At 43.5% G+C, this 12710-nt stretch overlaps 1 protein-coding gene across 4 annotated transcripts in view; it reads right to left on the bottom strand.

Moving 5' to 3' along the window:
- The window catches only part of Lamp2 (lysosomal associated membrane protein 2), a 58759-nt gene extending 46302 nt beyond the window's left edge, over positions 1-12457 (bottom strand). For all 4 annotated transcript variants that reach the window (XM_057759341.1, XM_057759338.1, XM_057759339.1 and 1 more), the window contains exon 1: positions 12260-12457. In XM_057759341.1, coding sequence (XP_057615324.1) covers positions 12260-12323 — 64 coding nt within the window. In that variant the 5' untranslated portion in view covers positions 12324-12457. The remainder of the gene's footprint in view (positions 1-12259) is intronic.
- Between the last annotated feature and the right edge of the window lie 253 nt (positions 12458-12710).

Genomic DNA, 12710 nt, shown 5'->3' with positions numbered 1-12710 from the left:
GGAGAAATAGCTCAGTGGTTGTGAGCACCAGATACTGTTTCAGAGGACCTGAGTTTGAGTCCCAGCACCATATGGTGGCTCACGACCAGTAACTCCACCTCCTGATAGCCACTTCTGGCCTAGGCCAGTGCCAGGAATACAAGTGGTACACAGACACATACGCTGGCAAAGCACCTATGTAATTGTCTGTCCTGCCCCTTTAAGAGACAAGCCCCGCCCACTTCCTCCCCTGTCCTCCCCTGAAGCAGGCAGATCTTCCTTCTCCTTGCAGCCCAAGTCCCTTCCTTTCCATCTCCCAAAGAGGTAGTAGCTGCTGCTGTGACTCCTCTCCTCCCCCCTCTCCCCACCTCTGCCTCTCTCTGCTCTTCTGCCTTCTCCCCTTCTCCCCCCCTTTCCCTTTCATAACCCACTAAATATCCAAGCTCAATCTGCATGACGTGCCTATCTGTCTCGGTCTCTCATCCGCCATGCAGCTCCTTGTCTGGGACTCTCTGCCCCTCGTGTCCACTCGGGGGCTACCTGCCTGGGACTGGCTGCCTTCATAGTCTCAGGACCCCACTGCCCACTGCCGCCACTGGGGATCTGCAGCGTGGTCTCTTGGCCCGCTACGCACTGTTGCCACTTGGGGTCCTTCAGCATTTTTACCATTACAACCTATGCCCATAAAATTAAAATTAAATTTTAAAAATGTAAAAAGAGGCTGAGGTAGATGAATTACATGTTCAAAGCTAACCTAAGCTACAAGGAAAGATGGTCTCACAAAACAGTATCTCCAGGCAGGCGGATCTGTATCAACTGGAGGCCAACCTTAGCAGACGGAACAAGTTCCAGGACAGCCAGGACTACACAGAGAAGCCACATCTGGAAAAAAATTTAATTAAGAAAAAAAAAGTGTCTCATGATAACTATTTTCTTCTCAAAGACTTTAAAGTGACAGGAAGGAAGTTGTGGAAGATAGTGATAAGACCAATTTGCCCAAGGTGAGAAAGTCAAGGTTCCCAGAAGAGAGTTCAAGTTGGAGTTCATTTATCACTTAGAATTCAACTCAAAGTAGCTAATGTACCTCCAGAAGCCTGAAAACAAGAATGCCCTGTGGCCCCAGACACACCTGGCCACCTCTGTAAGGCCACCAGCACCTCTGCAAGGCTTACTCATCAGTTTCAAAACCCAGATTCGCTTTCACTTCCTCCTCCAATGGGCTGTCTCCTCAACCTGTACCTTGAAATACAAAGGCAAAAGCCTGGCATTTTGGTCCTACTTCTATTCCCAGTCTACCACTCCATCCTTCCAGTACTTCCCACCCCGCCAGGAGTCCCTGCTAGACACCACTCCTTCTCCAACACCCCCGTTTAAACGTTTTTACTGGGTCCCAAAATAAATTTAATTCCTGTCTGATTTTCAAAGTAATCTTTAATCTTGTCCCACCCTATGGCTTCAATCACTCAGACCATTTTCCCAGAACACACCCTTTATTTAATCTGGTTGAACTTGTTTCCAATGGGCCCAAAGGCTACACTCCACTCAGAGTGGCTTCTATTGTGTCTAACACTTGAGAGCCACTTTCTTCTGCTGGCTTAAATCTTCCTCAAGAAAGGGCTGTAAATGTGAAATAGCTGTATCCTTCAGCTTGATTCTAACGGCTGGCCCAATTCCTGTGCTATCCAAACTGAAAATGATGTGCACTTGTTCTCACTGTCCCTTACAGCTAAACTGTTCCTAACCAAGAATTCCACCCCAGACTTAAAGTGCAAGGACTGAGAATGGAGCCCCAGCTACAGATCAAGCATTCTATGGTTAAGGAAATGGCTTGGCAGGCTCAAGTGCCCAGGAAAAAGGTGACACTAGCGAGGGGTAGAAGCTGAAGTTTTGCACTTGGTCATAACAGTGCAATCCAGTATTGAATCAAGTTTTGGTACACACGGCCAAAGGAGTTCCTCTTTGTAAGTAATTTAATCTATGCACTTTTTTCTATTTCTGTACATTATTTATTTATTTTGTGGTTTAGTTACTGAAAATTGAACTGCGGAGCAGTGTGCTAGCACTCAACTACATGACGAGCCCTTGCTCTCTTTTTAAAAAAGCAAAATATGTTATTAAGATGTTACATACACAGCATAACATGAAAGGAAAATATGTACTCAGTGCTAAGTACAGCTCAAAGCATTTTTTATTACATGAGTAAATGAATCCTCCTTCAAGAAGCAGAACATTCCAAGTACAGTCTCAGTATCCATGGGAACAGATTCAACAGATTCCAGGACTCTCAGAGGATACCGAAGTTCACAGATGCTATAGTCCCTGACATAAAATGGTGTATAAAGTATTTGCATTTAGCCCATCCACACCCTCCTATATATTTTAAAACCTCCCTAGATCACTCACATAATACAATGTAAATGTGATGTAAATAGTTGTACTATGTCGTCTAGGTAGCAGCAACCAAAAAAAGTCTATACTTCAGCATAATAAATACTATGATTTTCTCTCATACTTTGACCCATGGTTGATTGAACTTGTGAATTTGCAACCTAGGGAGAAGAAAGAAGGCTGACTATACCTCCAAAGTTCCTATAGCTCCACGGTAAAATGCCACCCTGGCTTGTAACAAGATAGATACTGCTGCCTGCTTTTTAGCTTGATATAAACAACAATTTACTATGCTATCTTTTAGGTCTGGCTTCTTTAGATTCACTGTGATGTGTGTAGCTGCAATTAATTCATTATTTCTATTATACTGCTTCGGATTATGGGGTAATCTTGTTATATATCTGGTGTTGTAGATGGACAGCTAGAAGGTTTTCAATCTGCCCATCCCTAATGCTGTTGTAAACATTCTTTGTGTATTGGTATACCTGTATGTGTTGAATATTTATCTAACAGTGGAATTGTGGTTTCAAGGGAGTATGCAAATGTCCCATTACAGTTTGAGGGTTTGTTATTGTTGCTGCCTGGCAGTGGGAGGTTGGTTTGTCTGCTTGTTTTCAAAGTCTTTTCTTCCTTTCTTCACCTTTCTTTTTAAGACAGCAGCACCTCACACTACGAAGCCTAAAATGGCCTTGAACTCAGTCCCATGCACTTCCACCTCCCAAGTGCCAGGATTAAAAGGCGTGACCCACCACGCCTAGTCAGACAATTGGCTAAGCAACTCAGAATGGCCTTGAACTCAGTTTCCCAGGCTAGCTAAGAATTCCATTCCCTGCCTGGAATTACAGGTCTGTGTTCCCTAACCCTGCCCCGCTGTTTTCAATAAATTCCCTTTCTGCTTCAAATCCATCAGGTTTTCTTTCTGCTGCTTGTTTGTAACTGAGAACCTGGACTGAACCTGGGTGTGGTGATGCATGCCTGTAAATCCTAGCACTCGGGAAGCTGAGGCAGGAAGATCAATTCAAGGCTGTAGTCTAGGATAGTAAGCCCCTCAACCCCTGTCTAAAAAAAAAGGAAAAACCCCACAGACCCCATGCTTGCATGCTATCCAGCTCTCCAGTTAGCAGTCACTTCTCTGACTTCCCGTGAATATAAGAGCCCTACAGAGCTGTCCACAGTGCATATTAGTACATCTCAGTTGACTTTACAGTATCTTGATTACCCTTATTTTTTGTTCTTTCAAGATTTTTTATTATGCAGACAAATGATAGATAATTTTCAAATGAAGAACTACAAATGGTCAATAAATACACTGAATAAGTATTCAACATAATCATTTTCTATCACTGAAGCCTGTCTCGCCTACTGGCAAAGGCTCTAAAACAGCACTTTTGAACTGTCCCTTCGAAGCAAACGAGTACACTGTGGAAACTGAAATACAGTAAGCGGTTTATTATTAATAAAACACCAGAGTCTGTGAGCGAGTGATATATGTGGAGAGAGATCTCTTTTGCTAGTGTTTCCATCACTCATTTGAATTCCAATTTGCACCTATAACCATAAAATCCTTTCTAAGCTAGTCCCTAGGAGTGTATCTTTTCTATGAATGTCATCTATCTTGTCTGTCACATTGGAGGAGATCTATTACTTTTCCTCTATCTCCTATCATTCCTAGTAGTGTTGAATATATATTAGGTTTTCAATAAATACTGATTGATTACATCAAAATGAAAATACCCTGTAACGTGGACCTGAAACCCAGCTGAGTCTAATTACAGGTGAGCCGGTTCTTTTGGCCTTCCAAACCATGAACTTAGCAATGTTGTGGATGCTGCCTCAAACCTCATGACAGCTTTCCATAAACTGTGACTCAGATTTCAAGCTAGCAATAATGCTTTTCCCATAAAGTAAAAGATTAATTTTGAAATGTTACACCTGAGTAGAATGTCTCTAGCAAGTCAATTCCACATTTAACTGCTATGCTTGATTTTTAGAATATCCAAACTATTTTAAAGGCTAGAAAGCCTTTAAAAGCCATAGCTGAATATATTCTGGAATATCTGATTATAGAGCTGAAAATTTATTCTCAAAAGAAAAGAAGGGATGGCAGATGACTCAGTGGTTAATAGCACTGGCTGCTCTTCCAGAGGACCGAGGTTCAATTCCCAGTGCCCACATGGCAGCTCACAACTGTCTGTAACTCCAGTTCGGGGGTGGAAATCACTCACAGAGATATACATGTGGACAAAACACTAGTGCACAGAAAACAAAAATAAATTCAAATATATACATACATACACAAAAAAAGAAAAGGGTCATGCCTCAAAAGTCAACATTCGAGTGCAATTATCTTCTCGGTACTGCTCTAACCAGGTCATTTAGAGATTTGTTTAGAACTCAGCCACAGTTATCCAAACACAAAGTATTGTATTAAAAAAATAGTGGCTAGATTTTTTTTCGAGTCTATTTGGTCCAAATGTACCTGAAAAGTACACAGATTAAAACAAAGGCCCAAAGCCGGGCGATGGTGGCGCACGCCTTTAATCCCAGCACTCGGGATGCAGAGGCAGGCGGATCTCTGTGAGTTCGAGACCAGCCTGGTCTACAGAGCTAGTTCCGGAACAGGCACCAAAGCCACAGAGAAACCCTGTCTCGAAAAAAAAAAAAAAAAGAAAGAAAAACAACAAAGGCCCACTGGCACTGGGTAGTGTTGGTACATGCCTTTAAGCAGAGGTAGATTTCTGTAGGTTCGAGACCAAACTGGTCCACAGAGTTTCAAAACAGCCAGGGCTACATGGAGACCCTGTCTCAAATAAACAAGAAATATAGATGAAAGATAGTGAAAAAAAATCATACAAGAGGGGATGGAGAGATGGCTCAGTGGTTAAAAGCATTGGTTGCTTTTCCAGAGGACTCAGGTTCGATTCCCAGAGCCCACAGAAGTTTCTAATTCTAGTCCCAGGAGATCCAACACCCTCTTGTGGCCTCCTCAAGTACCAGGATAAATATGATACATAGACATACAAGCATGCAAAACACAGAGATAAAAATTTTAAAACTGAAAATAAGAATAAAAAATTTATACAACACAGTGACCTTAAAATCAATATAATGAAGCAATGAAGAGAACCATCTGTGGACCTGAGAAGCTAAAATTCCACTCAGGAAGCCACGCTTACTAGCTGTGAGACTCTGGGCCAGTTACCCTGCCAAGAATTACAGTGTCTATTTGTTTAACGGGTTTTCGATGGGGTATAAACACTCAGAACTAAGAGATGTTTTCCAAGCAAGTTAGACGTCCTGTTTAAAAGCCTCCCTTTCAGTAAACACTGGAGCTTAAAGAAAGGGACCCTTCCCATCTAAAGCTGTGTCTTTACTTTCATCATATTAGGTCCTATCCTAAACTTTACCCATTTACCTTGAGGTTGGTCAAAAGGGATTGGGGGGCGGGGTGAGAGAAGGCATATGGAGCTGGAGAGATGGCCCAGTGGTTAGAGCATTGCTCTTACAGAAGACCTGGGTTCAATTCTCAGCACTCATATGGTACTCACAACCATCCATAACTCCAGTCCCAGGGAATCCAAATCTATCTCTGAACTCCGAGGTCACCAGGCATGCATGTAGTACACAGACATACATGCAAGGAAAACATACATATAGAATAAACCAAATCTTAAAAGGCATAGGGCCAGGAAGGTAGCTCAGCAGGTAAAGGTACTTGCTACCAACCTGACACCCCAAATTCAATCCCTGGGACCCACAAAAGATAAGTAACTCCTGCAAGTTGTCCTCTGCTTTCCACATGCGTACCACGCACATATATGTATAAGTACACACATATACTTTACAAAACAGGGCAGGGCCTACAATCCCAGCCCTCAGGAGGTTAAGGCAGGAGGACTGCCATGAATTCGAGGCCAGCCCAGGCTACACAGTGAGCTCCAGGCAAGCTTGGGCTAAGGAATGAGACCACTAAAAAAAAGTAGGACATAAAGGCCAATGCTTTTTTCCCTGTCTAAGGATGGCCTTCTTATAAGTTCCATCCAACGAATTGCTCCTGTTTACTGTGCCTCACATTTTTCCTTCTGTTAGGCTTGCTATGACAGAAAATAATAAGGTTTTAAGCAATAAATGTTGGTCATGTGAAAAGCAACATTTAAAATTAACAAAACATACTATTCTAAACACCATGAAATGACTTCCTTGATTATTTTTAAGGTCAGAGAGTAGGTAGACGACTCTTGCAGTAATGGAAAGTGCCTATTGCTGAGCTGCATTTGGCAGGCCTCCAGAGTGCTTTTGCAATGCACAGTGGGATACCAACAAGTACTAATAATACACTTTTGGAACTGAAGACTCTCTGGTCACTTTAGTACAAAATTGTGACTAGAGAGTACAGCCTTCCTGAACCCTGGTCGTTGAAGCTACCTCCAGTGCTATGAAACAATGCTAGGTTACAGACAAAAGTCCACGGTACATTACTGGGAAAGAAGGCTAGATACACAGAATAGATCTGATACGTATCAGATATGCCAACCAAAGACTAATAATGGATTAATGTCAAGCCTGTCCTTCCAAGTATCTCTACTACAAAGAGACAAATTTTAACTGAACCAGGAATTCAACATTATCAGGGAAACAAAATGTGCTAAGGCTGTAGAAAAAAAAAACAAAACAGTAACAAAACCGTGCTCAACATTTTGTCTTTCTGATGCTCTCCAGGAGGCAGATGCTGGCTGGCTGAGAAAACCTAATTCTCACCAAATCCTTCCAGTTCTCCACATTAATCCTCATGCCTAAGCAATGGGGCTAAATGTGACGCTGCACCCCTTAAATCCCTGCACTAAGGAGGCAGAGGTAGGTGGATCTCTAAGTTTGAGTTCCAGCGCTACATAGTAAGACCCTGGTCACTCCTAACCCGCAAGAAGGAGCACAAGTAAGAGACTAGAATTGTCATGTGACATTATCCTATAATTATCTGCATTCTTACCACCAATTTGAAAGTTCTTGATCCAAAGACACAAAGGAGCTTTTGGGAAACAGCCTTTATGGTCCACAGAAAACAAAGCCCACATCTGGCCTAATTCACCATCTTATCTGCAGTACCCAGTGAATATCCCCAGCAAAAATTTACTGACCTTTAACCACTAGGCCTGGTGCTACACAGGCCACGGGAAAGACCAGCAGCTAAGGTCATCATATCCTCTCAGAGACTAACACCATAAGGTAAAGAACAGAAAATAGGCTAGTAACCTAAGAGTTTGGGAGACAAGATTTATTCTTTTATTCTTTTTTTTAGCTTAAGTAATTTCTTTTATGTTTGTTTTATTTTCATTGAAAATTTGTAATATATTCTGATCAGTTTCCCCTCCCCCAACTCCTCCAGATCCTCCCCACCCATATTATCTCAAGTAGTTACAGGTAAGACGGACCTCCTTCCAACACCGAGGTTGCTACCAAATGTCACTCAATCCTAGAAAGCCCTATGATCACATAATATAAACCCACAGAGCATCCCTACCGTCCAACTATCTAACCTAGTCATTTTCATTCCTCATTATCTGCTTCCTGTTTGTTATGGCCTTTGTCACTATCTGAAAATGTTATTGTTTACCTGTTGGGCTATCTTCCCCCTCTACAATGGAGATCCTATGACAGCAGGCCCTCCACTGTCTTGTCCATTGTTGTCTCACTTCCATCTGCTTGTAGTGGTTAGAATGTAATAGGCAGTTAAAACACATCTGGGGGAGAGAGCGACCCAACCTGGACTACACTCAGGATGCTCATCAAAGCTTTTTTACTAAGAGGGGCCTTGAAGCTTTTTTAAAAGTCACATTCAACCCCTTAAAAACAGAAGTTAAGCCAGGCGTGGTTACACAGGCCTTTAATCCCAGCACTCAGGAGGCAGAGGCAGGTGCATCTCTGTGAGTTCAAGGCCAGCCTGGTCTAGAGTGAGTTCCAAGACAGTCAGGGATACACAGAGAAACCCTGTCTCGAAAAACCAAAAACCGAAGTTAAGCTAGTTATAAAAATCGATGACCACAGAATTCTGTCACTAAGGAAATACAATTAAGCAATGATATTAGGAAAGGAATTTCACCTGTTGCCCTTTCCATGTTTCTAACTCAGACTTTTTTCCCAACACGGTCTTTCATTGGTTATAAGTCATTCAAATGAAAGGCAGTGAAATTTTTTCTGTGAGCAGTGGTGGTGTATGCCTTTAATCCCAGCACTCAAAAATCCAAATAAATGAATAAATTTCTGTGAGAAACACCAATCTAAAGTCTAAAAATGTTTTCTCTACTTATTTAAAACAAGGATTTTGATAGGCCTTTTTCACAATGCTGGAGAGTCAACCTAGGGCCTCTTACATTCTGTGCAAGTGTTCTACAACCAAGGTATAGGCACAACCTTCTAGGTTTTTTTTTTTCCTTTTAGTTTTTCAAAACATAATTTCTCTGTGTAACAGTTTTGGCTGTTCTGGAGCTCTCTCTGTAGATTAGGCTGGCCTTGAACTCACAGAGATCTGCCTGTGCCTCCCAAGTGCTGGGGTTAAAGGTGTGCGCCACTACTGCCTGGCTAAAGTAGATATTTTTAAGAGGCACTAATAGAGCTGGGACAGTTAGGAAGTTGCAAATGAAACACCAGTGCACTACTGGTAATGAGAGCACACATTCAGGACTGGCACTCAGGTAAGTACCAGGCACACAGTAAGTGCCTACTGAGTTTTCAAACCATTATTATTATTATTATTATTATTATTATTATTATTATTATTGGGGTTATTATGACATGGAAATATAAAAACACCACAAAATCCAGAAAAGAAAAAAACTGAAGGCTTGATAAATTCTTAGAAGCAAAAGGCACATAGAATCTTGAACCTCACATCAAAATCAAGAGATGTCAGAAAGAACAGCAGTGCAGACTTTGACAGGGTTTCTCTGTGTAACATTCCTGGCTGTCCTGGAACTAGCTCTGTAGACCAGGCTGGCCTCGAACTCTCAGAGATCCACCTGCCTCTGCCTCCCGAGTGCTGGGATTAAAGGTATGTGCCATCACAGCCTGGCTTCAGCTAGACTTAAAAACTGGATCCTGGGTTGGAGAGGTGATTTAGTTTTGGTTCCCAGTGCAGTTTACAGCCGTCTACAGAAACTCCAGTTCAGGGGACGTAAGTGCTGTCATCTTCAAATTACCACAGGTGCTAGGTACACCTGTACTATACAGACATGCAGGCAGACAAAACATTACATAAAATAAAAAAGAAGATAGCTCAAGAAAATGTTTACCCTTGAATCCTATGTTGTTACACATTGCTCCTGTACATCCCTTTCTGAATGAACCTGGGAAGGGAGGGGGTCAGCTTTGGAAACTACGCAAAAGGATGAACCGAGTAACTCCAGAGTCACTAGGTGTGAGCATTTCTTCTATGTACTGTTTCACTTGTTAACTTTCTGCGGCGAGCAAGGACCGCTTTTGTAAACACAAACCGAAAGATTTCATTAAAAAAATTAATGGCACAAAAGCAAACATGTAGGTCAACTATGTTTCTTTGAACAATAACAGCACTGTGTTGGTGCAGATTCAATTGGCAGGAAATTACTGGTTGATAGCTGCTTTTGTCAGACGTGTTCTTGTAGCTGATAAGGTGTTTTCCACTGTAAACAAGCCTCTTGTGGGGTCGGCCAGCCTGCAGCAAGTGCTCCCCATGTAAGGGTTCGAATGAAGTGTCACAGTCCAATTTCAGAAGTATACAAGGAGTTGCTTACACAATGTGGTCAGCTAGGCCAGATCAAGGACCTGCAAATGTTTTAGACTCAGAATGTCCCATCTCTGGAAGACCTCCCAGAGATTTGGTTTAGGTGAATTATATTTTGCTGGCACTTCTGTATTAGAAATGGAAGTTAAGGACACTGGAGTCATGGTGTGTGGGGGGGGTGATATCATCATGTATTATGTAGCTTCTGGAAAATTCTACTGTATATAAGCAAAAGGCTGAGAGTAAAAAGGAGAAAGAGCTCAATACTGCTGGAGAAAGTTGTGATTACAGAGGCTCCCTCGTAAGGTCCTTCAGGGTTACTGGATAAACTCCTCTGGTGCCATGCTCTGAAGCTGGGCTCCTCACAGTTGCCACTGCTAATGTGTTAAAGGAGATAACTTTTCTTTTCTTTTGGTGTTGCTCTGCATAACATCCCTAGCTGTGCTGGAACTTGCTCTGTAAACCAGGCTAGACTCAGAGATCGGCCTGCCTCTATGTCCCAAGTGCTGGGATTAAAGGAGGTGCCACCACGCCAGGCTGGAGATAACTCTGAGAGGCACTGTCCTGTTCTTGCAGGCAGGTTAGTAGGATCCCTGGCCTCTGTTAACTAGACACCGCCCTGTGGGACAAGCAAAACTGCCTCTAGGGTATAGATGTATATACAAATACATATATGCATGAAATTAGAATAAATTTAAAAAGGGGTCATGAAGGAGAGCAGGGAGAGGTATATGGGAGAATTTAGAAGGGATAAGGGAAGAGAAAAATGTAATCTCAATACAATCTCAGAAATAAAAAATACTTAAAAGCTATTATGGAAAAATTTTAAATGCCTCTACAAGATATTGCCAAATGCCCACTGGGTGAGAACAGACTGTTCCAGCGGATTCTATTCCACCAAAATGTGAATTACAAATGTACCTATTTCTACTCCATTCCAATCTGGGTCTTTACCTTCTATCCCTTTATTAAAGGACCAACAGCCAGAGCCACTGAGTAGCAACAAGCAGAGTAAATCAGGTCAGGAGGACACACTGTGATCAAAGTTCAAGTTTAGGCTATTATGTTAGTCTACTGGGCAGATCACAAGCAACCTTAACCCATTTCCTCTTACCACTGATCCTTAGGCTATTACCTACCACTTTTAAACCACAAATAAGCCAATTGCAATGGGAAAGGAGGAAAAAAAAAAACAAGAGGCTCTAAAGAAAAGGAGGTAGGATACAAAAGTCAGATACACAAACTACCATCTTGGAAGCTCCCCCGGCTTTAGCACCTAGAAGGGATTTCTCTGTCAGAGTCTGGCGGGGAAGAAGTAGCAAAAAGTTACAGGGGAAAGAAAAAAACCCACAAGATCCTCAACACCTATAAGTCGGATATTCACTCCCCAGCCCCCCCGCCCCGCAAAGTTCTCCCTCATCCTGTTTGTCTCCGGAGGTTAGGTATAAATTTTCTTTGCAGTAAGTTACTCCAGCTACTTTAGATCCCTCTGCTCTAAAAACTCCAAGACCATCCTTAAACCCCCACATCGTTCCCCATCTTGTCACCTTCTCTCCTAGCCTCGGATCTCACCTAGAAAGTCCCCAACGCTGTCTCCGCCCCCTAGGCCCTACTGTCCTATATCTGAACCCTGTACTCTGACTCCCAACAATTTCCCAGGGGTACAGCGTCTTCCGTCGATTCCAAATTTCCTTTCTCAGGCTATAGTTTTTCCACCATCTTCAAAACTCTTCCCTGAGACAAATAACCCAGACTCCCCGGTGTCTGCTCCCTTGCTCCCCCAGACTCTTTTCCAAGTTGTTCCGTCCATGCCAGGTGTCTCGAACTCTTCACTCCTCTGGCCTAATCCGATGCCGTCCTCCTTACTTGCACGGTTGTTACTCTCAAGGGCCCTCCTAGCCGGCCATCCCTTAGCCAGGCCTTCTCTAGGTCACTGCTCAAGGCATCCCCACCCCGCTCCCCTCCGCCCCCCCCCCCCCCGCCCCGCGCCTCGGGCCGCCGCCGCCGCCCAGTGTCAGCTGCTCCGTCTCTCAACGCTTCCCCGCAGACCAGTCTTTCAGGTTGTGGCCTTTGAACCCCCGCTCCCTTCCCCCGGGCCCAGCTGAAGACACGAAAGGCGAGGGCCCGAAAACTCACCCAGGAGCAGACAGAACAGGATGAGCTCCGAGCCCGAAACCGGAGAGAGGCGGAAGCGCATCATGATCCCGCGGGGCAGGCGACGACCTGACAGGCGATGGCAACGAACACCCTCGCAGACCCGGGAAAAATGAAAGCACAGGTGACCACCGACCACAGCACCGCGAAAGCCAAGAATCGCCGCTTGGGCTCCAGTCATAAGACCAGGGGCGGAGCTCTTTCTTCCTTTCAGCCAATCACCATGCAAGAAAGCATTGTGAGGGGCGGTGATGTCCGGGAGGGAGGACGGGGTGGCCACGCCCTGACTTTTTGGTTCACAGTCTTATTGCAGTAGGAAGAGATATGCGCGGAGGGCTTTTTTTTTTTTTTAAGGCTAACAAGAGAGAAGGAACTTTTGAGGTCTGTAGATAGCAGGTTATTTCTGTTCCCGGTCCTTAAGAACAAACGGAAT

This window comes from Chionomys nivalis, chromosome X, assembly GCF_950005125.1.
Source record: "Chionomys nivalis chromosome X, mChiNiv1.1, whole genome shotgun sequence".
Taxonomy (NCBI): domain Eukaryota; kingdom Metazoa; phylum Chordata; class Mammalia; order Rodentia; family Cricetidae; genus Chionomys; species Chionomys nivalis.
This window is presented reverse-complemented; position numbering and strand designations above follow the sequence as displayed.